At 38.6% G+C, this 25,317-nt stretch overlaps 1 protein-coding gene across 1 annotated transcript in view; it reads left to right on the forward strand.

Annotated features, from left to right (window-relative positions):
• The window catches only part of RGS22 (regulator of G protein signaling 22), a 59,608-nt gene extending 35,354 nt beyond the window's left edge, over positions 1-24,254 (forward strand). Inside the window, exons 15-26 of the mRNA XM_072851156.1 lie at positions 880-1,074; positions 5,411-5,503; positions 6,031-6,197; positions 8,031-8,193; positions 8,805-8,963; positions 10,802-10,864; positions 12,880-13,041; positions 15,990-16,169; positions 17,721-17,882; positions 21,633-21,740; positions 23,441-23,543; positions 24,115-24,254. Of these exons, the coding sequence (XP_072707257.1) occupies positions 880-1,074; positions 5,411-5,503; positions 6,031-6,197; positions 8,031-8,193; positions 8,805-8,963; positions 10,802-10,864; positions 12,880-13,041; positions 15,990-16,169; positions 17,721-17,882; positions 21,633-21,740; positions 23,441-23,543; positions 24,115-24,254 (1,695 nt within the window). The remainder of the gene's footprint in view (positions 1-879; positions 1,075-5,410; positions 5,504-6,030; positions 6,198-8,030; positions 8,194-8,804; positions 8,964-10,801; positions 10,865-12,879; positions 13,042-15,989; positions 16,170-17,720; positions 17,883-21,632; positions 21,741-23,440; positions 23,544-24,114) is intronic.
• The last annotated feature ends 1,063 nt before the right edge of the window (positions 24,255-25,317 follow it).

The raw sequence follows: 25,317 nt of genomic DNA on the forward strand, positions 1-25,317 counted from the left end.
ATCATGACGTATTAGAAAGATATTCTGGAATATCTTTTTCCAAGATATTCCTGGAAGAAAGTGTTTTTCTCTGAGTTTTCAATGTCTTTTTCATAGCAGTTTATGAAACATTTAAAAACAAGGATTTGACTTAGGGGACTATTTGCAAAAAAAAAAAAATCCTTTGAAATAAATAAAAAAAATTACTCTATGCTTCAAGAATGAGCTGCTAGTGAGAAGGAAACATTCTCCAGGTTCAGCTTTCTTCTGTTTGTACATGTTGAATGGCAAACTCTGTGCTTCATAAAAAAGCATATTGTAATCCTTGCTTTGGTAAGAATTTAGACCTCAGTTGTGCAGTGGTATCTCCTGTTACAGATCCTGTTACAGATTGGTGAGATGGAGTCTCACCAATGTCAAAGAACTGTGCAATTCTCACAGAATGAGATCTTAAAATTTTTCATTAATTTTAAACTTAAATTTACAAATTCCCTTCTATGCAGAAGAAGTAAGACTCCTTCACAAGCTGGCCCAGCACATATTCTGCAAAACAACAATGCAACTTCATTAAGAGTGCAGTTGCTGTAATGATTATGGTTATCTGAATCTAACTAAGAATCAGTCAAATCTCTCTAAGCAAAAACTACATTAAACATTATTTTGTGATCTAACCATTTTAACAAGGAGGAGTAAAAATGACAGGGAGGTCAGTTATGGCAATAACTGAATTTTGGACAAAATAGTAATATTGGTAAAAACAAGGCAGGTGTAATTAGATATACGTTCAGAATATACAGCAGGGCAGTGGGGGACAAATATTCATTAATCCTCTCCTTCAATAGACTGTGACCATTGGAATGGATGATGGCTAAGAAACAGTTTTCTTCTGTTTTATTGTAGTTCCTTTATGCAACTTACATTGCCCCATCTGCCAGTATGGACATTGGACTTCATCAGAGTAAGAAAAACATGATTTATCAAAAAATTGACCCAGCTTTTGAGGATCTTTTTGACCCAGCAGAAGAATATATCCTCACTGTTCTGCAAGAACCATGGATGAAGATGGTGGAAGCAGACAAATACACTTATGGAAAGGTAACTGATCTGGATGACATCGTGAAAAATTATTATGTCGGGGAAGAAAATCACAAGAGCCTTCATTTGTAACCCTGTTATATTTATAGTCAGGGAGAAGTATTATGGGATGTTTTGCTCACCCACTCCTTTCTATGCTGACATGTGGAGTAGCCTGAACTTCCTGTGGAGAGCAGACTTCCCATCTGAAAGGAAGGTGCAGGCTTCATAGACCCCTTGGTCTGTGAATTAGGGAGGAATGCATCTTGCTGTGGCAAAATTTCTCTTTGCACTCAGGAAGTGTAATGTTTCTGCAATCTTGACATTGATCAAAAGTAATTTTCTTATGACGCATTGCCCCCAAGCCTTCTATGTTTTTAACGATAAGCACAAAATAAGCTGTGTTTCTAGAGCGTCAGTACAGTGATGCTAGGTCCATATTAATTGTATGAAGTATTTCTTGGTGTTTAGAATTGAAGTGCAGCTACCGCTCAGTATAAGAGGAAATGTGATATGGTGATCCAGCTATATTTGCCCCAATCACTTTTTAGATAGCTGCCCTGCTGTGTAAGGGCTAACTGTGCCCTGCAGGCTTCTTGAAGTAGGTGGCTCAGTGGTGTACTCAGTTCTAATCCCAGAAAGCCTCTGAAGGCTTGAATTGAGCAGGCTCATGCAGGTCAGAGGAGATGACTGCAATCCTGACTCTGCTTTTGACAAATGAGAACAAGAAATGGTGGAGGCAGTGGTGGATGCTGTGGCTCTCTGCTCTTTGTAAACTTACCTACAAGTTACCAGCTATGGGTCAAACTTCTAATTCCAAGTCTTTAACATCTCTCTCTTGGATATGGAAGGAGAAACTTACAATGGAGAATCAGGAGTTGGAGGGCAGGAAGTCAGTTCTTGTTCCTGTTTTTCTCCACTGTGACTGTAGATGAAGCATCTCAATTTTTACAGGAAATATCATCATTTACTGCTGATAATTCTGTCAGCATGTAAAGAGAATGTGCATGCATTGCCCCCTGCAAACCATTTTGAAATCCTTTTGTGGAAGCTGTGTAGTACAGTGTATTTTTGTTACTATATCATGCAAGCATGTATGAACAACTATGAGAACAGATACCTAAAATCAAAGTTGAGAATGGTCTTCTAAGCCTATTAGGTGGTAGCCAGTATTAAACATTTAAGAACAGAGTATAAGAACAGGAAAAAAACATACAGCAGTATTGTCAGCTTCAGCACTTTGCAACTGAGGAGGTTTATGAAGCAGAGGTCTTATCCACATTTTTGTGTTTAATAGTCTTTGATGTATTTTTTTTTTCCCCATGGGTTTATGTAAATGTGTCTTGAGTCATTTTACATCTTCAGCCTCACTGTAGCAGTGGGTTCCATGGTTTAATCATGCAATAGGAGAAAAAAATGCTTATCTTGGTTTGTTTGCAAACCCCTCCCTGATAATTTCACCCAGTGCCCTAGTTTTTTATGTCACGAGGAACAATGAACAATTGTTATCTTGTCATATTCTCAATGCTGTTATGCTTTTACATGTTTCTGTTGTATCCCATTTCAATTACATCTCTTTGAAACTCAAGAATCCTAGACTATTTGACCTCTCTTCTTACAGAAGGCGTTCCATACCTTTGTTACGCTTATCACCCCCGTCTGTATCTGTTATTTTATATTCTTTTGATGAGATGCAAGCAGTAGTCAAGATCTGGATGCACTAAGGGTTATCCAGTGGCAGAATCATGTTTTCTGTTTTGCTCTTTGTTCCTTTCCTAATTGTTCCTATGATTCTAATTGCCTTTTGACTCCTGGTGCACTTTGAGTGGATGTGCAAAATGTAAGCTAATAGCCATTTGCAATGATTCCAGGATCTCCTTACTAAGTAATAACAGCTAATGGAAAGCCCTAATTTGGAGCTCGCTGGAATGACTTAATGTTTATCGTCGTTGAATTCAGCTGTCCTTTTATCATGCAGATGCTAAAGTGTCCTGAAATCTTGCAGCTCTTCACAGTCAATTTCATCTTTTGCTCTGTGGAATCACTTTGCAAGCTTTGTTGTCTCCTCACTCACCTCCTTTTCCAGATAATTTCTGAATGTTTAAAAAAACAACCTCAGCACAGATCCCTGTGAGACTCCAATAGGAACCCCACCCCCTAATGAAAGTTACTTATTTCTTTATTTTTTATTTTCTATCTTCTAATTAATTCACAAGGGGACCTTCCCTCTCATCCTGTGATAACTTAATTTCCTTAAGAAACTTAGAAAGTTTGAACATTGAAAAAAACTTACTAAAATGAAATATACTAATCCAAACACATCTGCAAAATATTATCTTCGCTTTTCAGCATCTTTTCTAAGCTTTTGGATAAATTATTTTTTCTAAGCTATTTTTTCTTAGCTATTTCAGCTATAATTGTTTATGACCTGCAGAACACCATGTAATTGATTGATGCTTTCATTAATATGAAATTTTATTTACTTTCTCTCAGACTAGTTTTACAGTCTTTTGTAAATTTATATTTTCCATGTGTATTATCAATACTAGTTGTCCAGTATCTATTGCCAGTTCTCACCAAGTCAAGTCATTGACTCAGCCAAGTATTATTATACATAATTTTTGTATAAAAAGGACTCTGCTTTTGAGCACTCGCTGAATACAGTGTTTTCACTGCTTCTAGCGATGGAAGAATTCCTCCAAAGTAAGAACTGAAAATATAAACTTTTGCTTCAAGTTAATGCGTGTGTCACTTTATACCTCCTTGAGTTAACTGAGGGATAATCTATTGCCCTTTCAGTTTAGATGATGCTTTGCTTTGCAAGTATAGTTACGTGCAGACTTCTCAGCGCCCTAATAACACAAACATCTTAATCAGAGCATGAAAACCCAGAACTAAATCCTTTTGAGTGCATAATACATGTGTTTGTGAAGAGTTATAACACACAGACACAAAACGACCTGTTCTAGGAGGCACTAGAGTCTCTTTGTACTAGGTGCAGGCTGATGCTTAGGCACACTCCTTCCCAGCACAAAGGCAAGGTCTGCTTTGTATTTTGTTTAGTCCCTGGCTCTACTCTTCCCCTTTGTTCTACCATACAGCAGGATATATTTGGCCCATAATGAAACAAGATATTTTATCAAGAATTAGGTGAGTCCAAAATTGTTTATTTGGGACATGGTCAGTATGTATCTACATTTTTATCTTTAAAAAAACCATGAAAACAGGAGAGTTCCTTTTCATTGTTGACTCTCATCCTGCCTCTATCTGCTTTCTGTTTAAACTTTATGAAAAATGTTCTGAATTATTTTCCTATTTACTTTTAAACTACATTTTATTTTAAAGGAAAGAATACCCCAAAGCACTTTATAACAGTGGAATAGAGTTACACTGAGCCTGAAGGCATTCAGATAACACGGTGATTAGAGTGGTATTCACATTTAGACAAAAGCATAATGAATATTAATCTAAATACTCTCTTCTCTCTTTTGCACATAAACTCTTGTATAATAAGACCACAGCTTTCTAATCTTTGTAATAGGCGTGCTAATCAGTATAATGCATTGGCTCGACTTTGCTAAATATCCTAAAACTTGCATTTGAATGGTTTAGTCAGCCGAGAGGGTCACCAAACTATTCCTTATGCAGTTACCGATTGTTTGCACGTAACAAATAATACTAGAGAGCTGCTCTAGTTATATACATAAGGCTTCTAATTAAGTTAAAAAATGCCAATACTTCATGAGTTCTAATCATGCACAATTTAGTATTTTAAGGCATTACCTGGCATAAAAGTAAGGGGACAAGGCTGGAAGTCTGAAAGCTTTCACCTTCGTTGTTTAGATCTAATAGCATCTTTCTTGCCTTAAATTTCAATTTCTGGGAATCTGTGGCACTCTTATCTTTTTGACATTTCCCATTGAGAGTCATAAGACCTGTTTTTCTGCTTCTCAGTGGCACTTTGACATATAATTTGCTGATATAGGCAATCGGGTAAGTCTGACACACTATACACAATAGAATATATACACAATATACACAATATATTATATACACAATATAATTTAGCAATTTTTCCAAATACAAAGTTATTTTCTTAAAGATATAGTTAGGTTATTTAGTGGTGTTCTGTAGAAATCTACATGTGATCCTACACAGATCTGAAAATTTTGTTCTACCAGAGCTTTTAATCAAATTGTTTGTCACAAGGATGTGACTTCTATGTCTTCTAAACATCAGTCTTATTACTGGCAAACGTATTCTTTTCTATCCACTGTCACTGGCAAGGTGCCCGTCCAGTTCTCCATCTTTCTATAATGTGTACTGTAGGGATGACATAAGATATTATTTTTATTAGGTGGAGTTGGTGGAAGAAACTCGACAGCTGGACTCCGTGTACTTTAGAAAGCTCCAGACTTTGCATCAAGAGAGTGGTTCCAAGAAGGATGAGGTAAGACAAGTACCTACTAACAAAAACAAACTCTTTTTCTATCAGAGAGGGTTAACACTTTGAGTATCAGCAATGAAGGACTGACTACACGCCAGTTTGGAGAAGCAAGTAGTCCGATTTCTACCATTCATTTTGGGGAATGTTTGACAGCCATTATGTTAATTACAAATACAGGTCTTCTGTCAGTTATATCAATATCAGACCACTGTATGATTGGAGTCAATGAGACAGTTTCCACTAAAGTCTGTGGAATGTATTTTGGGCCCTTAATCTTGAGTAAATACCTCAATTTCAAGTAAATTACAGGTATATATTGGTTTATTTGATTATGGAACCTGCACACACTGGTATGTTTAAAGCAAACATAAAACTAAAGCTGATTAAGAGCTGGAGCCTTAATTTATTTTCTCAGCAATCAAAAAGCTGTTCTACAGAGACAGAAGTTATCTAATGCAAGGATTATTAGACTGAGCAAAATATAGAGATGAAAAAAGTAGTTATGCAGGTGAAATAATTTCTTTCCTCAGAGTACTGTTGCTGACGCTGGTCTGCCATCCTGCCCCGATGCTCTCAAAGAAGATCAGCACTTGCATCAAGTTCCCAAAGAATTGGCAGGTCCTAATCTCTCTGACCTGATCCACGACAAAGAGAAGTTAGAACAGTTCTGGGCTTTTCTTAATGAGCATTCTGCTGGGTACATTTCTTCATTATTATTATTTTACCCATTTCTAAGTTCAGAAGAAATCTTTGCTGGGGATCTTGGCTATCTAATGTTCACAGATTTTAGTCTTTTTAAAAAATGTGTTTGTATATTTATGAAATACACATGCACATTGTTCAGACAACTGAATTGTCTTAACATTTTTTGGGTAAAAATTCTGTCATAACATGTTTGTATTACAGTTCTGCTTTCAGTTTCTGCTTTGATTAGTGGCAAACCCCTGAGTAGAGCAATTAGCCTATAATGAGTAAAAATTTCTCTTTTTTAGTACAGATTCAATTTAGTACATTTTAAAAGTTAAAGCTGGATGTTATAAAAATGTACAAATAGAAGACAGCCACATTATTCTCACATTGTGAGAGCAACTGCAGTTTTGTGTTTGCACTGATCTGAACAGAATTAAGCACCAGCTCATAGCAGATACAGTTTGTGCAGGGTTTTTGAAAAAGTGAGCCCATTTGTTTAAAAATGAAGTTCTAAACAGAAATTCTAGCAGAAGTAAATGTGAGTTTGCCACCTTTATGGTTTTTTTTCCCCAAGCCCCACACTAATCTCTATCCTGTTTTAGGAAAAGGCAAATATACTTTTTAAGTAACTTCTAGCAAGTCCTTAAATTGTCACTTCCTTCCATTAACCTGGGTTCCCATGAACTGATGCTTTGCATATTGCCTATTGCTTCTAATCAAGCACTGCTATCATTTTGGATTGGGTATTGGTCAGCTTTTTCAAAAGTGTCCAGAGATGGACATCTAGCACAGGATTCCTCTGGCCAAGACTCAATGTCATCACTTCTGCTTATCATCATAGGTCCCCTTTGTAGTCAGAGAGAGAAATAAACACTTCTGGACACAATTCTTCTAATTCTGAAGGTAACATCTAAAACCAGTTTAGATGGATGATTCCTAAAGATGGCTATTTCTGCTCACTGACTACAAAAAGACTGTGGGTACTGAGTTGAGATGGAGATTCTTATGCTGTGGGTACCTATGGTCAAGTGACTTCCGAGTTAGTTGTCTAGACCAGTGGTCTCCAAACTTTTTTGATCGCACACCCCATCAGTGAAAAATTTTTAAGCGTGCACCCTCAATATATGTATATTTATTTTTTTATAAATTATATACATGTGCTACTGAAGTTCTAACATTTTCTTCCTGCCCCCCAATGAATCTTCATGCACACCCAACTTTGGAGACCACTGGTCTAGAGTTACTCTCTAACTGGGGAAATGGTAGGAATTGCCAGAGAACAGGTCACTGGCTAGGATGGGGTCCTGGACATGTACGCTGAATTGCCTCTGGGACTTCCTGCCTCACAGACAAGTCCCATCTTAAGTGATAGAGCCAGACAGAGAAATGCTTAATTTATGGAGAAATTTTCTTTTGTAAAAATTCATAATGAAGAAAAACATTTGAAAAAGTCTCACAAAACAGTGTTTTAGAGCTGCGTCCAGACCTAGTAACTCTGAAGTCCAGCTGGCATGCTACAGTGAAGATGCTTAATAGTACTATAAGCTGAAGGGATCCTAGAACTAATGCAGTCTGGAAAATTTCAGCAAAAACCAACAAATGTGTCATTTGCTTCTTCAACAAAATTTATGGTTCTGTTATTGATCGCCTGTTCAGCAAGTGCCATGGTCTCACCAGATGGTACTAGCAAAGAAAAAAATGACACAAAATTTCAGTCCAATCTGACCTGGTATTTAGGACTTGAACACTTTGGTGGCTTGTGGTTAAACTAATAAGTCCCTAGAATGTTGATGAAATTAACTCAATATTGAAATAACATTCTGTTTAAATTTGTTTGTAGCATGGATCTCATGTGCTGGCTAGATATTGAACAGTTCAGAAAGATGGTCCACAAGGATAAAGAAAAAAGGAAGGAAAAATCTAAGGACATCAAAAACAAGTACTTAAACAAAAAATACTTCTTTGGGCCCAACAGCCCAGCTACCAGAGAACAACAAGAACAGGTACCAGTTACAAAACCATTCATAAAGAACAATCACACTGAATGTGACTAAGATAAAAGTCCATAAGCAGCTTTATTCCAGCTTTTCCCCAAGCTATCTCCTCAAATCTTACCTATATTTTTGGCCAGAAATCTGGTTCTGTTCTGGTTGTGGGGATCCTCTCCTTCCTGTTAAGGCTCTTCCTTCCCCATCCTTACAGAACATCTCTCTTAAACCTGATCTGAGGCCACAGCCAGAGCATGCACAACACAGCTCAGAAAAAGTGTAAAAATGGCTTTCAGAGTGACTTGTTCCAGCTTTCTATTTTAGTATGTCAGTAAAGCCACAGACAGCGAGTCTGAGCTGTGGTACTCCGATATATCTTGACTCTTAGGAAATGTACTCGGTCAAGCTGGGGTATTATTTGCCGGAGTCTGTATCCTATTATAGGTAGGGACAAATGTAATCTGTTCCCTTTTATGAAAAGTACATGTGAGCCTTGGGTAAGCATGCATTAAATGCTTTGCTTACAGTTAAGCTCATGCTTTGCTAAATCAAGGATCTAGAGAGATAAAGGATTTCAGGCATACACAAAAGTTTATGTCATGTGTTATTGTATTTGGATTGCTTAGCTAATGCATTCAGGTGGAGGATGGGGACAAATCCTTCATGATCGACTTTCGGCAGCGGTTCTGCTAGAAATTCAGCAATGCATCCAGAAGAGATTAGAAAAACAATGGCTGCCATTGTTCCTGGCAGATGAGCACCATGGGACAGAGGGACAAGCAAAGGTAATTTTTTAACAACAGCAACACATCCAGGCATTGTTTTTTGTTTGGCTTATATTTTACCATTGGGATAAAATGGTTCAGAGGAAAAGCAGCCCACAACTCACATTCAGTTTACATTGAAAGAGATGCTCTAGCATGTACAGGTTGAAGCATTTAGCTTGATAATTGCGAAGGCACTTCCTCTGAAGGCTTAGTCTGGCTGACAGTATTATTGTTAGATCCTAAATCTGAAGGATCTGGTGTTAGCTCTGCTGCCAGCCATGCTGCCAGGGAAGTAAACTAATCTTTGCTGCAGTGCTGCACTCTCCATATGCCATTCTGCCCTAGCCATACACTTGCACACAGAAGAAATGCTGCTTTGTGTAAAGGATTTGCTCAACAGGACAAGAACACAAGCAAATGAGTGGGCTTCCCACGCTGTATTCTCTCTCTCCCTCTCTCTCTTAACGCTGTCCATATTCTCCCATCTGGAGCTGCAGTGCCTGTAGAAATGACTCCAGGACTTGTGAAATTCTGCTGAGTGGGGAGGTTAACTGCTACAAGCCTTATTTCCAATTGGTTACTTCAGAAAATTGCCAGAAAACTGGAATGAGAAGCCTTTCACTCCTGCTGGCTTATTAGAAAGACTGGGGAATGGGCAGAGCTAACATCTGCCTTTTATGAGAGTGCCTCTCTGACTGGGATCTGTGTAGGGAGATCATCCTGCTGGTGACAGATGCAAAAAGACTTGGTTTTTTGCACTTCCACAAAAGCTCTGAAATGCGAATGTCATAGCAGAAGGAAACTTGACAGTTCCACCAAGCAGACACACAGGCAGACTGCACTGATTCATAAAACTTGTTTTCAATGATCTTTTTAACATCAAGAAGGTTGTCAGAAGTGTTGCCAGAACTGCATTTGAACTGGAACCTTTTAATTGATTCAGAGCACTAAGCAATCTGAAAACTGTAGGTTCTGATAAGGCAAATTGTAATTTTAATAATGATTATGTTAAAGCAACATTTCCTACCCCTCTGCCCTTTTTTAGATGAACTCTGCCTCCTTTATGAGCCATGGCACAAGACCATGTGATAAGGCTAAGCTGCTTCCAGGTCTGGAAGCTAGCTCATGACTCTTCTTGCACCTGCTACACTGTGCTGGCAGGGAGAGTAGCCCATACAGTTTGGAAAATGCTGTATTCAACTCTAATAAACAGTTTACAGGAAATACATATTCTAATGAGCTTTTAGTCTTTTCCTAACTCCATTTATGTCTGACTGCTCTTTTCTCTTTCTTACTGCAAATTCAGAGGATGAAAGGTCCTTTGAAGAACGTATTTTAGAAGAAATGAAACCAGATGACATTCTCCACTTGGCTTCATATTTCACAGTGACCAAACACTGTGGGCATGCTATGTAGTCCTTATTCAGAAAATCTGCCCTTGATTTGAGGTGTATTTTTGCTACAAAGAAGCTGCAGGATCAAGCCTGTATTTCTGATACAGCTGTTCAAAGGAACTAAAAACTTTTCATACAAAAAAAAAAAAAGTTATAGCCCAAAATCTGTTCCCAACATAGGTGGTCACTCAGAACATTATGGGTAAGGTAAACCAGTGGAAGAGCGCAGTTTGACTGCCATTGCCTCTTGCCTTCTCTAACGCCCCAGTCTTAATGAGCACGTGCTCATGTATAGCTGAACAAGGGATGGCGTTCAGTGTGGGTCCACAAGCAAGTTTCAGATATAAAGATCCAAATGAAGATATATCAAGTATTCTACCACTGTGGCCTCAATCATTTGAGGGCTGAACATGAAACAGGAAGAGTTTAAAAATACAATGATAATCTTTTGTTCAACCATAGATAAGGGACATAACTGAAGATCTTCCACGCCAAAAACAGGAGAAGACAACTAGGATGTGGAAGGCAAGTGAAGTTTACTGTGTGTCTTGTATCTGCAGTTTCACTGTCTTTTCTCTTTGGACCTTGCACATCCTTCACAATTTCCCTGCTGACAGTGTGAGGCCCAAATGTAACGCTGTAAAAGCAGGCATGATTGTATTGGCTACAGTGGACTCATTACTCACATTACTGGTGAATTTAGCTCCCTGCTGGATGTTCACGGTAAATTTCTCTCCCTTCCTGGCTGGAGAGGTCATACTTGAAAAAAACATGTCTCTTGTCCTGGGCTTTGGAGCACTCTTAACCCTCCTCAAACTGGTATTGTACGTTTAATTCAGATTTATCTGTATTTTGCATGCAGTGGACTTATTGGGACAAGCTGTTCATTCCAGCATCTGGTAGTTTATTTATTATTGCGAGTGGATTACGTGCAGACACAAAAGGGAATGTGAAGTATGCAGTGGAGTGGGCAGGTTTAATCATATCTCACAGTATCTGTTTCATTTAGAATTGTATTTTAATCTTACAGCACTGAGATAATATCATTTTTAAACATCTTAAACCTTTGTAATAACACATTTCATCAGATGTTTGCCAGTTTTTTTCCTCTTGAAGAGCAGTGAACTCTTTGTGATTGCCAACATACAAGTTGTGTACATTTATTCAGTTGAACTTTTATTGTCTGTTGAAATCAAACTGGAGACCCGGTCACCAATTATCCATGCAAACCATTAGCTCGAAAGGGATCCAAAGTGCATGTGGGTTCTGTTAACTGAGTTTTTCCTTTGTTTGTCAGGAATATGGTTATTCTGCATGTTCTGCTTCAAGGTTGTTGGCCCATAAAATAAGCAGTGTTCGTATATTAGTATAGGGGTGGAAGCAACATTTTGTTCTTCCCTTCATGAATACGCCCCAGAAATAATTTTTCCCAAAAGTTGCCTAAACCCTGGTTGCAGGGGATAGAACACGTCTGGAGAATTGAAGGAGGGCTGGGAGGATGCCACCTTACTGTCTAAATTGAGCTGACTTTATTTTAACCAAAGAACCCTTTGGACAGCCACCACCCACCCTCTTGCAAGGGTAGGCTCTCATCCCTGGCAGGCTCTGCAGCAGGACAGTAAGCGTAACCCCTGTTTTTAAGAGAAACTGCAGAAAGACTTTCAGCTTAGAATCAGGTTAGATTTCCAGGACTGTCTGCAGCAACTAAAAAAGTTTCTGTCCCATGCTGACCATTGAACAGCACTCCATCCCTCCAGGACTTCAGGATTTTTATACCACTGTTAGAAGACAGTTTTCATTCATCCATCTAATAACAAAGAGGGGTTGTTTGGCTTGCTCCTCAGTGACAGCACAAGAACTGTTTGTTCAAGAAGGCAGGCCAGCCTGAACTTCGTTTCAAACAAGCTGTCCCTGTATAAGCCATCTTTCTTTCTCCACCCTTTCCTGGCTGCCTACTGCTCTGTGCTTTGCAGCATGAGGATTTCCAAAATGTCTTGATGACTTTAAATTCTATTTTACTATTGGTAGCTTTATTCCACAGAGAGCAAACTCTCCAGCTTCTGTTGGTGATCATGGCAACACGTTTCAAAGCTCATTTTGTTGGTGAGATCCCTGTCAGAAGCATTTTACAACTTTAAGCTATGTGGTTTGTCTGTTCCTTTTTCTTTGTTGTTTGTTTGCACAAAAGTCAAACTGTTCTCTAGAAAAGTAGCCTGTTGCCATAATCAATAACAATAGCTGTTTCCATACTTTATAGTATGTAGTCATATGGTCTAAATCATTGTCAGTCATTTCCTCTCCCATCACGTCTTCCAAAAAATGTTGCCCAAACCAAACTGCAAAAAAAAAAAAAGAAAAAAGAAGGAAAGAAAGAAACAAAACCTTGCCACATTCTATTGTATCCATGTCATAAACTCATAAACTACTGAAAGTTAGGGTCAGTGCAAAGATAAGAATCAGACAGTTTACGCTAACTAATGCCTTTGTTATTGCTTTTTGAAACAAAGTTTATTTGGTGCATTTACTTCTTCTTTTGACAGCATGTGGACAATAAGTGGGTTTCTTCATCTAGTGAAATAATTGCTTTCCGCAAAGCGCTGTTGAATCCAGTGACAGCATATCAGTTTCAACGCTTTGTGTCACTGAAAGGAGACCTACTGGAGAATGGAGTGCTCTTTTGGCAAGAGGTACAGAAGTATAAGGTATGGTGGTAAAATGGAGCAAGGGGAATATAATTCAATTTGTAAGCAAATGCATCCATTACGGCACATTAGGAGAATTTTAACAAGAATATCTCTAGGCATTTTCTTGTTCATAGTAAAACCTCTTTCACAGTTTAAACTTTTTTCTTTTATGAAAATCCTCACTTCTTAAGGGTAGCTATTTTTAATGACTTGAACGTATTATCCCTGTATTTCTTTATGCTTCTTCAAACTGTAACATTCTTCTGAGTCTCTAAAGGGACACTACTAACTAGCTAATGCCCAGATTTTGATATACATCTGTTGAGCAGTAGAAAATATGCAAGCATTAAAATGTTCATTCTGTCTTTATAGTTACATACTGTTAAATAATGGGATTATTGCTGAATTTGGTAATCCCTCAAAAATCAGAGAAAACTTTTAAATTCAATCAAATGTACAGATGTAAAGATAGTATCTACCCAAAAAGCTTATATGTACAATGCAGACCCCAGCTCCCTTGCACTCTGTATGGTCACATTTGACTGCAGCTGAGGATGTGGCCAAGGTGCAATGTGATGGGGAAGGTCAGCAGGGATTGCTTCTCTCCCAGATATGTGCCCCTTTGTGAAACTGCTGCTGTATGGAGTGAAACACAACGGGAAAACTCTGGAGTGAGCCTTTAAATCACACTGCAGCCTCCTAGTAGCACCCTGGGCTGAATGCAGGTGCACCACGGATCTTTCACTTATTCCTCATTCCTTATGCCTCTGGGATATTGCTGATGCAAATGTGCCTCTCCTGGGCTCCTGAACATCGCCTGTGTGCACATGGCAGGCAGGGAGCATGAGGTTAGCTAACATGCTTGGAAATTAGGAGGCAAACACAGTTGATGCTGCAGTAGCACTTGGAGATCCTGCTGCAGGCACGTGGGTGTATTTTCACTGTTTAATTTTATGCATTTGAATTTGGGATCTGCTTTAGAAGCTGAAGCTCCTCTGTTTCCAGGGGGCAATCTCCCCTCCTCACAGAGTCTCTGATCCCCAAGTGAGGAATCATCGGCTGAAATGCTCTCTGGGGCCTGCTGTTGTCTCTCACTTGGTTACAGAGTGACTAGCTTGGACTAGAAACTTGACATGAAGGCACCTGAAGTTCCATGACACAAATCCTTCTCAAAATATTTGATGTTTTTTCAGATTTGTGACTCTTCATTGCTACATTGTGGAGGACATGGAAACTTTCTGCAAATTAATGTGGAGTGTAGTTGAGACTGTTTTCTTTGTGGATCTGCTCTCTGAAGAAAGCCTTCATTGTTTTATGTTCCACCCCCTCTCCTTCATTTACGTTAATTTTATTTGTCTTCTTATCAAGAAAAAGTACAATCTGACCATATTTCTACATGCATGCGATTTGTCATGGTTGGCAGTTGATGCTCGTTATAGAAGCAAAAGGATGGAGTAGTAGGAGTATTGTGGGTCAGGCTGAACTGGAGGAATATTGCCAAAGACGTGGGCAGCACTTTACACAGTGCATACTTGTATTGTGTGAGCCCTATCATGCCATCAGTTTAGACAAAACTCCCTTCAGGAGTCAATGACTGCATTTCTCCTCATAACCCATCAGGCTGGCGGCACATCTTGGGACAATCAAAAAACAAGAAAAAAATTTTTTAAACAAATACGAAGAAATATAACTCTGTGGATCATTTCCATCTGTTCCTCTATGCTCATGTCTCATCCCTCTTCATATCATATGGCTTGTTTGTCTTCCCTCTTACTACAGCTCTCTGCCTTTTCTTCTATGCTAGATGAGCAAAGGAAGCCATAATATCTTCTTAGGATATATTGAATATGTTTTTGTATTGCCTTACTTTCTTCATTGTATCTGTTATCATTCTTTTTTTCCTTTACAAAACTAAAAAGTATTCATAATAAAACAGGCCAGCTCTTTCACATACCACACTTCTGGTTAAAAGACCTGTTTTTAATTTCTTTGCAAAGTAAATACCCAGCCTCCTATACCAAAACTAAATGCACATTCTTCATTTAGAGAGCTCTCTTCCTGCAAATTCTCTAGAGTGCTCGTTGTGTCTTTAGCAGATATATGTGATAATCTCCTAGTGTTATAGAAATTTCTTGATGTTTATGGATAGATGGAAAGTTCGTGTTTCAAAGTGTTTGAAGGAAGTTCTTTGAATTATTTTTCCTTCCTGTCAAAGTCCAATGGTAGCATTGTCAGAGTGTGAAAACACCGTAATAACAGGTTTTACAAGAACAATAGGATTACATTAAAAAAAAGTAGAAACCCCCCAGTGTCTCTTTGAGATCTCACCTTTGTAAGTTCAGGTTTGTTTGTATTCTGTTCTGCACAGAGTTATTTCAAACACTGAGATTTTTGGAAACTAGAAAATCTTAATGAATGGGGAAACTAGATTTCAATGAATGGAAGATTGTACTGGTAGCTGAAATTGTCCCCTCTTGTGCCAACATTCCTGGTGATAATACCTTGTACCCTCTAAATAATTCCCCTCTTTTCTTGGAGTATTTAGAGCATTTCTTTGTCTTTTAGTTACCATGGCTATGCTAGTCATAGCAGGCTCATTGTGAAAACCAGTGCATTTCATACCTGTAGGTGTGTTTCTCTTTTCAGAAATGCCTCCTATTTGCCAGTAATGTACTTAGACTGAATGCAGAATAGAAACCATCCTGTTCCATCAGAGCATGCAGGCAGAGATTATCACCTGAAAGCAATGATTGCTATATATCTGCATTTGCAAACCAGAAGTCCCACTCATGTCTTAACTATGTCTTTGACCATTCACATTTGCTATAAGAATTTTGTCCTACATACTGAAGAAATCTATTGTATAATTATTTTTGTATGACTATTACTCTTTGATCACTGGGCCCCTGTAAAGGGTCTTGCGTCTCTCTTTCCATTCACTGAAAATGCTATTTTTCGTCTGTCAGGACTTGTGCCATTCTCATTGTGATGATGCCACAGTCCAGAAAAAGATCACAGCTATTATCGACTGCTTTATTAATTCCACCGTACCCCCAGCTTTGCAGATTGACATCCCAGCTGAACAAGCAAAGAAGATTCTGGAGCACAGGAAAGAACTAGGACCTTACATTTTCAGAGAAGCACAGGTAAGGAGCTGGGAGAATCTCTGTAACAGATCTGGCTAGAGTCTGTGTGCCTGATTTTAAGGACAGTCTTTGTTGCTTATGGGATAATTTGGACTCCACACACAAGCTTGGGCATGAAGGAGAACACTATAGTCGTGCATTTCAATGAAGATTGTATGGTGGAGATGACAGAGAGGCTGCAGATATTTACTGCTCAATAAACTGGACGATCTCTGACAGCTAGCTGATCCTGGAAAGGTGTTATCCAGGTCTGTGTTAGGAATTCTGGCAGTAGAAATTAATTCTGTCTATGTTTTTAATTGCTTGATCTTTACCACTTGGTTAATGTCAGAAAAGTAATTTGTAGTTAGAAAATGTATAGTTTTTGTAGTTTATGAAAAAAATGCAGATGTGAGTAAAGCACAGACATCTTAACTTACTGAATGTCTTTCCCTTCTTTATTACAGAAAGTCTGTACTAAATGGCTGTAGACAATTTTCTCTCTCATCTTTGTACTAATCAGACTGAACAGCAATTTGTGAACCTTTATTACAGACTTACTATTTTCTTATTCCTCGTTACTGTCTTCTCTGTCTTATCTTCTAAACCCAAGAAAGCTAGTTCCTCTTCTGTTCCTATAAAATTGCCACCAACACCTTTAAACATCAACTGTGAGTCCATAAAGCATTTGGATCACAAAAGATGAATGGTTTGTCAGAGAAAAGGGTTCATATAGGTCCTAAGAGAAATAAGAAGTCTCATTTCAGCCTGTGTAAAACCCAGTGAACTCCAGAAATGTGGCACAAAACCGAAGGAAGAACTTGGCCAGATAGCTGTGACTGGAACATGACAGTGACTCACATGTCACTTTCAAGTCTGTTGAGCCAGAAGCAGTGATGGGCTGAGCATGTTTGGCTCCTTTGAAGCCAAGTTTCTCAATGAGAATTAAACATCTAAATAAATTGAAAAATGTGAGCCTTAGTACGTGCAGCAACAGAATTCACTGAGCCCCTCTGTTTGCTTTTCTAAAATTGTTTTTCTTATTCTAGTTCAAAAAAGACCCTGTGAGAGATTATATCATTTAAAAATTATCCAAGATTTGCTCATAGATCTGTAATGTGGTTTAAGAGCCTTTCCAGAGGCAAAAAAAAGTATTTCCTTTCTCTTAAGGAGGGAAAAAAAACCCCTCTCCCTAATGAACTGAATATTTGAAATACTTGAGCAGAACAGTGGTGCAAAAGCAATTCTACTGGTGTATATTTTATCAGGAATACTTGTAAAAAATGATGGATGTTTTCATTAATGCAAACAATTGTTTAGGGAAATATAAAAAAAGAAAGTGCCTTTTAACTGTGTTTTAGGAAGATTTCTCACCAGTAATAAACACACTGATGAAAAGCATGTGCCGAGCAAAGCTGGGCTGAAATGTCAGGACACAGTACGTGGGAGGAACAAGGCTGTGTATTCAAAAAGAAATAGTTATTTCATTCTCATGGTAAACTACATTTTATTTTACAGTAAACTCTGTTTTCTTAATATGGTCAAGATTGGCTTTCTTTTCTTTCTGTGCAGATGACTATTTTTGCTCTTCTGTTTAAATTTTGGCCAAAATTTTCTAAGTTTCAAAGCAGTTTGGCTAGTGACAAAATTCTACTTGCCTTGGAGAGAAAAAAGGGAAAAAAGATGCGAAAGAAGGAAGGCAAAACAGCAGAGGTAAGGATCACAAAGTTTCAGGTGACAGCTGACGAACTGCATAAAAACTCTTTCATAAGCAAACATACATGAATTCAAATATCCCTTTCCCAGCCTGATCCAAAGCTACCGAAATCTTTTTGTTAGAATTCAAGCTTTACATGCGACCCGGTCCTAGGGCGATTAATTCCCAATCCTGCCAATGCATATACATATGTTTAACTTGAAGCAGATGAGTCAATGGAATACTCCTTTCATTAAGCAGAGGGGAAAATATATTTTAGTCATCTTTTGTGCCAAGACAAGAATGAAAAAGAGGGCTAATTAAAAAAAAAAAAATCTATGTACGGTCCCTGTGTACAACGGGTAACTGCAGATCTTTTTGCACTTTCAGTATGTACTGTCCTATTTTAGAATTTACAGTCCTGGGTCACTATTGAAAGCAAAACAAAACAAAACAAAAACAGATTTCATATCTATTTTTCAGAAGGAGCATTTGAAAAGTCTGCACATTATTTTAAAAAATATTTATGTGCTAATTGCTTTGTATAGTCTTTGTCTTTTCTTGAATATTTCTCAGCTTCGACAGTGAAATTGTTAGACTGTTCACAATGACTTTCCAGTTAGTTTCAGTGCATTAACAGAACTGTGACCTCTACAGCGGAATGCTTGCTTGTAAAATTGTTTTTCTTGGAGTTTTATTATTAAAATATAATGGATTTTTTTTTCTATTGATTATAGGCTTTGCAAAAGTTTATTTTTTACGAAATGTAATTGTTTGGCCAGCTTTGAGGAGAGAACATTCCTTTAAGGGCAGAGAAATTATTGGACTTGCAAGCTATCATAAGTGGCATTAAAAGACCTTTACATATTTTAAATACCAAGTACACATGTGTTGAGATATTACTCATGATGAGAACCACATGAATACCTGGACAGATAAAGACATATATATGCCCGTAAGAACATGTACACATTGTTATCCTCTTTTAGACACATGAAAACTGAGGACCAGTGAAGTGTTACTCAAGGCCACACACCAATGTCAAGTGAAGTCTAAAATCCAAGAACTCATGTTCCTTTCTCCAAAGCATGTTGCTTCCATACAGATATGTCTGGCAAGGCCATTGGCAATACTTACAGTGCAAGAATGCAACATTTCAAAGTAATGCACTTTTGCGTTTTCACAGACTTATTTTTTCCATCTGTTTGTTGCCTGTCTGTAAGATTTCTGATTAAGACCAAGGAAGTAAAGAGCAAATCTTGGCCAGGAGGGCAAAAGCCTAGCTTTTATGGGGAACAAATGGGAAAGGTGAATTACCCTTCTGAGCTGGGAAATAGGGTAAGAAATTTTAGAAAGTGACAGGCAGAGAATGCAGTTCAGTAAACAGTCTGCAGACTATTCTCACAAAAATTTATCAGTAAACCAGTTACCTTTTAAAATCTCTTGAAAGAATAGGTGGAACAGATAAGTTTTTGAAACCCTTTCCCCCCTGTATTGTTGTTTAAAGAATTTGCCATTCCCTGTTCTCGTGCCTGAGATTTCTGTCCCCTCAGTGACAACATAACTATTCAAATGATTCAGTATCCCTGAAGGATACTGATAAGGTTCATCCAACATAAGCAATAGCAGGTTTACTTGGCAGCTTGTAGAAGGTGATGAATTCTTGGCATTTATAATAATGTCCATGCTCCTCTGCCCCACCAAGCTCATGCTGAAGGAGAGAAAAGCTCTGGCAAGGGTTAGAAATGATATTTTTTTCTTATATATATTCCCCCCGCCCCCAATCAGTTGCCATTTTGGGTTTATGTCAAATGGAACAACCATGGTCCTGGGGGATGAATTTTACTTTCTCCCTTCTCACAAATTTGTCCCTCAGATGCCCAGTCTACCTGGGCTCACCTCACTTTCTGAATTGACTGAGTAAGAGTTGGACTTTTATGTAGTGTAATGGAAAAAATGGGCAGACAAGGACAACTGGACAATGATGTATGACTTGGTATTATTTGACTATCTCAATATTTTTTGTGTGTGCCTATTTGTTATTTATGCGGCAAATCCTATTGAAGGCTTCCTGGCAATGGACTCAGTGCAGGGGAGGAGTGGCTGACAGTGAGGGGTGCCATGCAAGCACTGTACAATGCAGAGACCTCTTTTAAGCTTTTTAAAGTGTCTTTTAAGTGTCTGGAAGGCAGGGATGGGTAGGTACAGGGCGAAGTAAGCTCAACCATTCAACATAATGTGATTGCTTCAGTATTGAGCTGAAATAGTTGTTTTAAAAGATACTGCCTTGGGAGAGTATGGTTTGCTTCTCCATTTTCACATATTTGCCCTTAGTGTGGCACAGCTACACGGGCTCATCTTTGGCCTGTCTGTGGATCTGTTTCTTTGTTAACTGCTAGATGCACATGCCACATACTTTAAAAAATATCATTAGTCCCTTTTTTGCAGACTGTCTTCATGTCAGTATTTGTAATTTGTTGCATACACAATTGCATTTTACCTCCAAAATAGATTTTGGATTTTTTGCTTTCAAGTGTACAAAATAGTTTTAACTTACACTGTAAATCTGTACTCTTTCCATGCCCTTAGCAGAGAAAGGTAAACCCATAAGCATTCATTTTCCTTTTCCATGTTTCCCCCATCTCTCTTTAAGCTTCTTAGCAGTAAGCTTATTTGTTAGTAAGTGGTGTACTGTCATGGGATATGACGTTGCCATAACATTGCCTAATTTATTATGAGAAGACATTATTAAAGACCTCATTTAATTAACCACTCTCATTGAGAAAGCTAGCAAACATAAACTGTAGTATATCAGTATACACACTATTTCTGTATTTGCTTTGGCATCCCTGTTCTATCAATTGAGTGTGCCACAGAAGTTAGTAAGCCTGCCTCTGGAGAGAAGATAAACACCACACTGCCTGGGAAGTTCTATACCCAAAAGTCACCCTTACAGATGATGGGTCCATAGGACAGTGGGGACAATAAGGAAGGAAAAGGCACCTTGGGAGCAAGGTTGTAAGATATTCTAATCCTTTTCAGGGACATTCTAAGCGACTTTGGGAGCCATTTGACCTCTCTTTTTTTCTCACTTTCTCATTTGCAAGATGGGAGGGTTATATTACTTGCCTTATGGGGATGTTGTGGGTTAATTATGTGAGGTTAAACACAAACATCGATTAATGTTCATAAAGAGTTTGGGATCATCACAGACAGGATGTGCAAAGGTGGAGCCTTAATAAAACACTAAAACGACATGAAAATGACAAATCTAGAATGGTTTACCAAGGGTTACAATGCCTTGTCCTTCACTGTAAATGTTTGAAATGAGATTGCCTGTTTTCCTAACATGTATACTGTAGTTCACTTGCAGCTACTGGACCAACCTGGAATTAATAATGAGAAATCCTATGTTCTACATTTATACCTGAGGCCAAATTAGAGGGTCACAATGGCCTCTCTGTCCTTAAAATATGTTCTGTTGCAGGTCTGCCCTCTCACTTAGCTATATTTTGGAGTGGATATTGAATCTGAAAGGAAGATAGTCTGCAGGAGTGTAGAGGTCAGGAAACTTCGATTAGGACAAAGAATTGCTTTTAAAAAGCAGTATCTCCTCCTATTGTTTATTATGCCCAACGTGATGAATTATGAAACTGGGCATTACGAAACATTACTGCATATGACACTATCTCGTTTCCAATGACAATTTTTGCTTCCTCAGACTTTGCTTTTTACTTTAGCTCAGTAACTATTGTTTACATCTAATTATGAGTTCTTATTATTGGCAGGGTAAAGAAGTGGGGACAAAACTCATCAGTCTGTCAAGCAGTGCTTTAGTAGATGAGGCTGGTGTGGAGAGAGGACCAGCATCATTTTCAAATGGATATGGGTGGCAGGTGAATAATAAACGTGTTGCTACAGATATCATCATTCAAGAGAGATAAAATTATCTTGGGAGATAATATCTTGGGAGAATGGGAAGGTGGGGTTTGGTATTGAGTAATGCTATCACATGGTTCTTTGATAACTGTTCATTCTTCTACAATTAACTTAGCTGTTATAAGTTTATCTACCTTACAGGTGATTTTTTTTTATTTATTAATTTTTTAAAGATTTAGCTTCTGAGTCGTATTAATATCTAACAACATATTAAGCCCTTTAGGTGTGTAGATTTAAAAAGAATCTTTATTTAAAGATAAATTGAAGAAAAGGAAGTTCAATTCTGGAACAAGAAGCTTTTAATTACTTGTGAAGTTCATATCCTGAAAGAATTTGGTTTAGGCTTGAGTCCTGTTCTGCTCATATGTCAAAAACTGAAGCTGAACTCATTTAGGAAATCTAGGTATTTGAACAGAAAATCTGACAGCAAATAGCTCTTTAGTACTTCTTCCAGAACAACTCTCACGATGCATCAAATCTGTAGTGAAAAGGTAACAGTCATTTTATTGGAGAAACAGGAAGAATAGACATGCCACCTTGGGCATATCAAGTGTTCATTCATAGCTGAGTTGACAGTGCTATAACATAACAGGGAATCTGTGCAACCACATAATCACAGCTATGTCATGCGATGCAGGAGTAAATTGCACTTCGGCCACTGCTTGTATTCCATAGAGCTCTTCCCGTGGCATTACGTTAGCGATGAGCAGAATATAGAAACAGGCAGCCTGAAATACCCCCAAAATCTGAAGCCACAGTGCAAACTGCATAGTTAAGCTCATGCTCTTATCCCTTAAATGCACCTTTTTACTTTTGCTCACACCTATTTAAAAAAAAGTGAGTTGAGTGAGCCAGTATACCAATATCATATGCCTAAGCCCTCAAGAAGAGGCAGATAATTGCAGAAAGAGCAATGATCTTTTACAGAGCAGTTTCTTCTCCAAGCCCTTTCTGCTATAGGAAGACGCTAGAAGTTCTTCTTACTGAGTCATGCCATGACTAATTGGCCCCAAACTTCTCATGCTGTAAGGAAAAAAAAGGCCAAATGAAAGTACAGTTCCCATACTGATTTGGGAGAGTGACATAAATTTACATGGAACCTGAACTGTGGTTGTTGCAATGTAAAGAGCAACATTTGTTCCTTAGAAAGGATGACATCTCCAGTTGACCTGCCTCTAGTGGTAGCAGCATTCTGCTGGGAGAGGGCAGGCAGAAAGAACTGTGAGGCTAATGAGACCTTCGATGATCTGAGAAAGGACACACTGGAAGTTGTGTCAGGGAGATAAAATCAAGTCCTCAATAGCACAAAAGACTGATATTTTGGGAGGGGAAAGGTCTGCTGTATTCAGATTTTGAAGACAAAAGGAGAGAGAATAGGACTTCGACCAGGGATGGAGAATAAATGAATGTAAACATCATACCTGTCAAACTTGCTTAAATTGCATTTCATGTTGTTTTGAGATTCAGTTATTTGCAGCAATACTATTTTTCCACATGATTCCAGTATTGTCATGACAAAAAACTTCTCTTCTTAATAATTGTGATTATTCAGTAACAGGGATATAACATAAACAAGATTTTTGTCTCACTGTTGAAATGGACCAGGAACTACCAGTGATATGGTCTGGAGGCTGATGGTTTTTAATGGTTCTTGCAGGCTTCCTGGTCCTATTCCAAGTACATAGAAGCCTTGGAGCAGGAGAGAATACTCCTTAAAATGCAAGAGGATCTGGAGAAAAACTCATCATCATTCCTCACAGGTTGTTAACCAAGCTCTGTAGTTTAGGAGGACAAGCTTATAGCTTAGGTGAAATTCTCTCAGTATAAGGAATTTGTTTGCTCTCCTTCGGAGTTGCTTACATGAATCTCTGCATCTCTTATGCTGTCTGCAGGGGAGTTGCTCTCTGCACCGTACTTGTGAGTGGTAAGTTTTCTAAGAAAGGGAAAGTGAAAGTTGCAGGGTATCAGCATTGCCTTTACTGCACAGGTCCTACTGCAGAGAGGAACATGGCCATTTCTTCATTCTGCAGAGTGACATGGCAATCCTAATTGGTTCACATGCATATTTCACCTCCCTGGCTTCTTGTGCTTCATCAACTTACATACAACCAGAGAGATGAAACTTTTTTCTCACCAGTTTGTCAGTATGCTTTCAGGGGATGTAAGAGGCATGCTTCATCTTTGTTTCAGCCATGAATATCCTCTTCCCCAAGGATATTATGACGTATTTGCTCATTAAATAGCTCCATTTAGCAGTACGGCTAGCAATAGCACTATGTTATATTAAACCCCTTCAGTTTCCCATTGTTTTAATTTTCTTTCCATATGCAGGTACCTCATCTATGTCCTTCCCGAAGCCTGGAAACTCTGAAAAATCCACCATTTCTCCAAAGAGTAGTGTGATTTTGGAGAAGCGCTCAAATCTTCCCAAGAAACAGAAAGTGAGTACCAGACTGCCAAGTGTGCTTTGAAATTTGGATTCTTAAAAGCTAGTTTTCCTGCTGTCAGTGCTGATGCTCATTAGTAGCAAGTTATCCCACTCCAAATCACATTTAACTGAAGCTGTACAGCGTCAACATGAAGGCAAGATTATTTTTCACTTCAACCATGGCTAGTGGACCTAATGTTGACCAGATGGAATTTTGTTGCAAAATGGTAGTCTCTGAAATGCGGTTATCTAAGCTTTCCAGTTAAAATATTTTAAATAGGAGCATGAGATGACTGGAGGAAGCTCAGACCCCATGGAGTTACTGGCAAGGGCCTGACACAGAACTAGCAATAGATCATCTCTGCCGAAACCATTTAAATATTAGAATGGGAGACAGAAGTGGGACAGCAAAGAGATCTGATAAAGACAGAAAAACAGATTTTGCTTCAAAGCTTGAACTCCTAGATGGAAGAATACCCTGGAGGTTTTGTTTTGTTTTTTTAAGCCTGTGCTGAAACTAGATGGACTTAAAAAAATTAATAGAACTTGGACTATTTCTCCCCTTCCTTCTCTGCTCCTCCTTCCTCTTCTAATTATGTACTTCAACACTGCTATTTTAGGCAAGTTGGTGTCCTGCCCTCACTAGTCCTCCTAAAATTCCCAGTGCCTGAACACAGTCTTCCTGTGGCAGCATTTTCTGTATGCGGCTTCAGAAAAAAATGCAGCATTTCTTGGTCTTCCCTCACATTCTCTTTCTGCCCTCTTATCACCTCCTCTAGTTGCAGTTAAAGTCACCGAGTTGCCTTGGACGTTATGCTCCTCTGCAGGTGTTACTATATTTCATACATTTATGATTTTCTGTACTGCAGTTCTGCTTCACACACAGCTATATCAGTGTGGGGAGTCCTTGCGCAGGGGCTTTGGTCCTGCTCCATAGCTGAGAAACCTCCAGCTGGGCCTGGTGCTCAAAGAGGGCCTACAAGGTAGCTGCAGTCCTTGCTGCAGCCCAGCCCGGCAGTCCATGGCCCACCCTGTGATTCCAAACCTGAGAGTTGCATTCCTGCCAGGCATCAGGCTGTGGTACGGGCTAACACAATGAGAAAGTA

This window comes from Ciconia boyciana, chromosome 2, assembly GCF_034638445.1.
Source record: "Ciconia boyciana chromosome 2, ASM3463844v1, whole genome shotgun sequence".
NCBI classification, from domain to species: Eukaryota; Metazoa; Chordata; class Aves; order Ciconiiformes; family Ciconiidae; genus Ciconia; species Ciconia boyciana.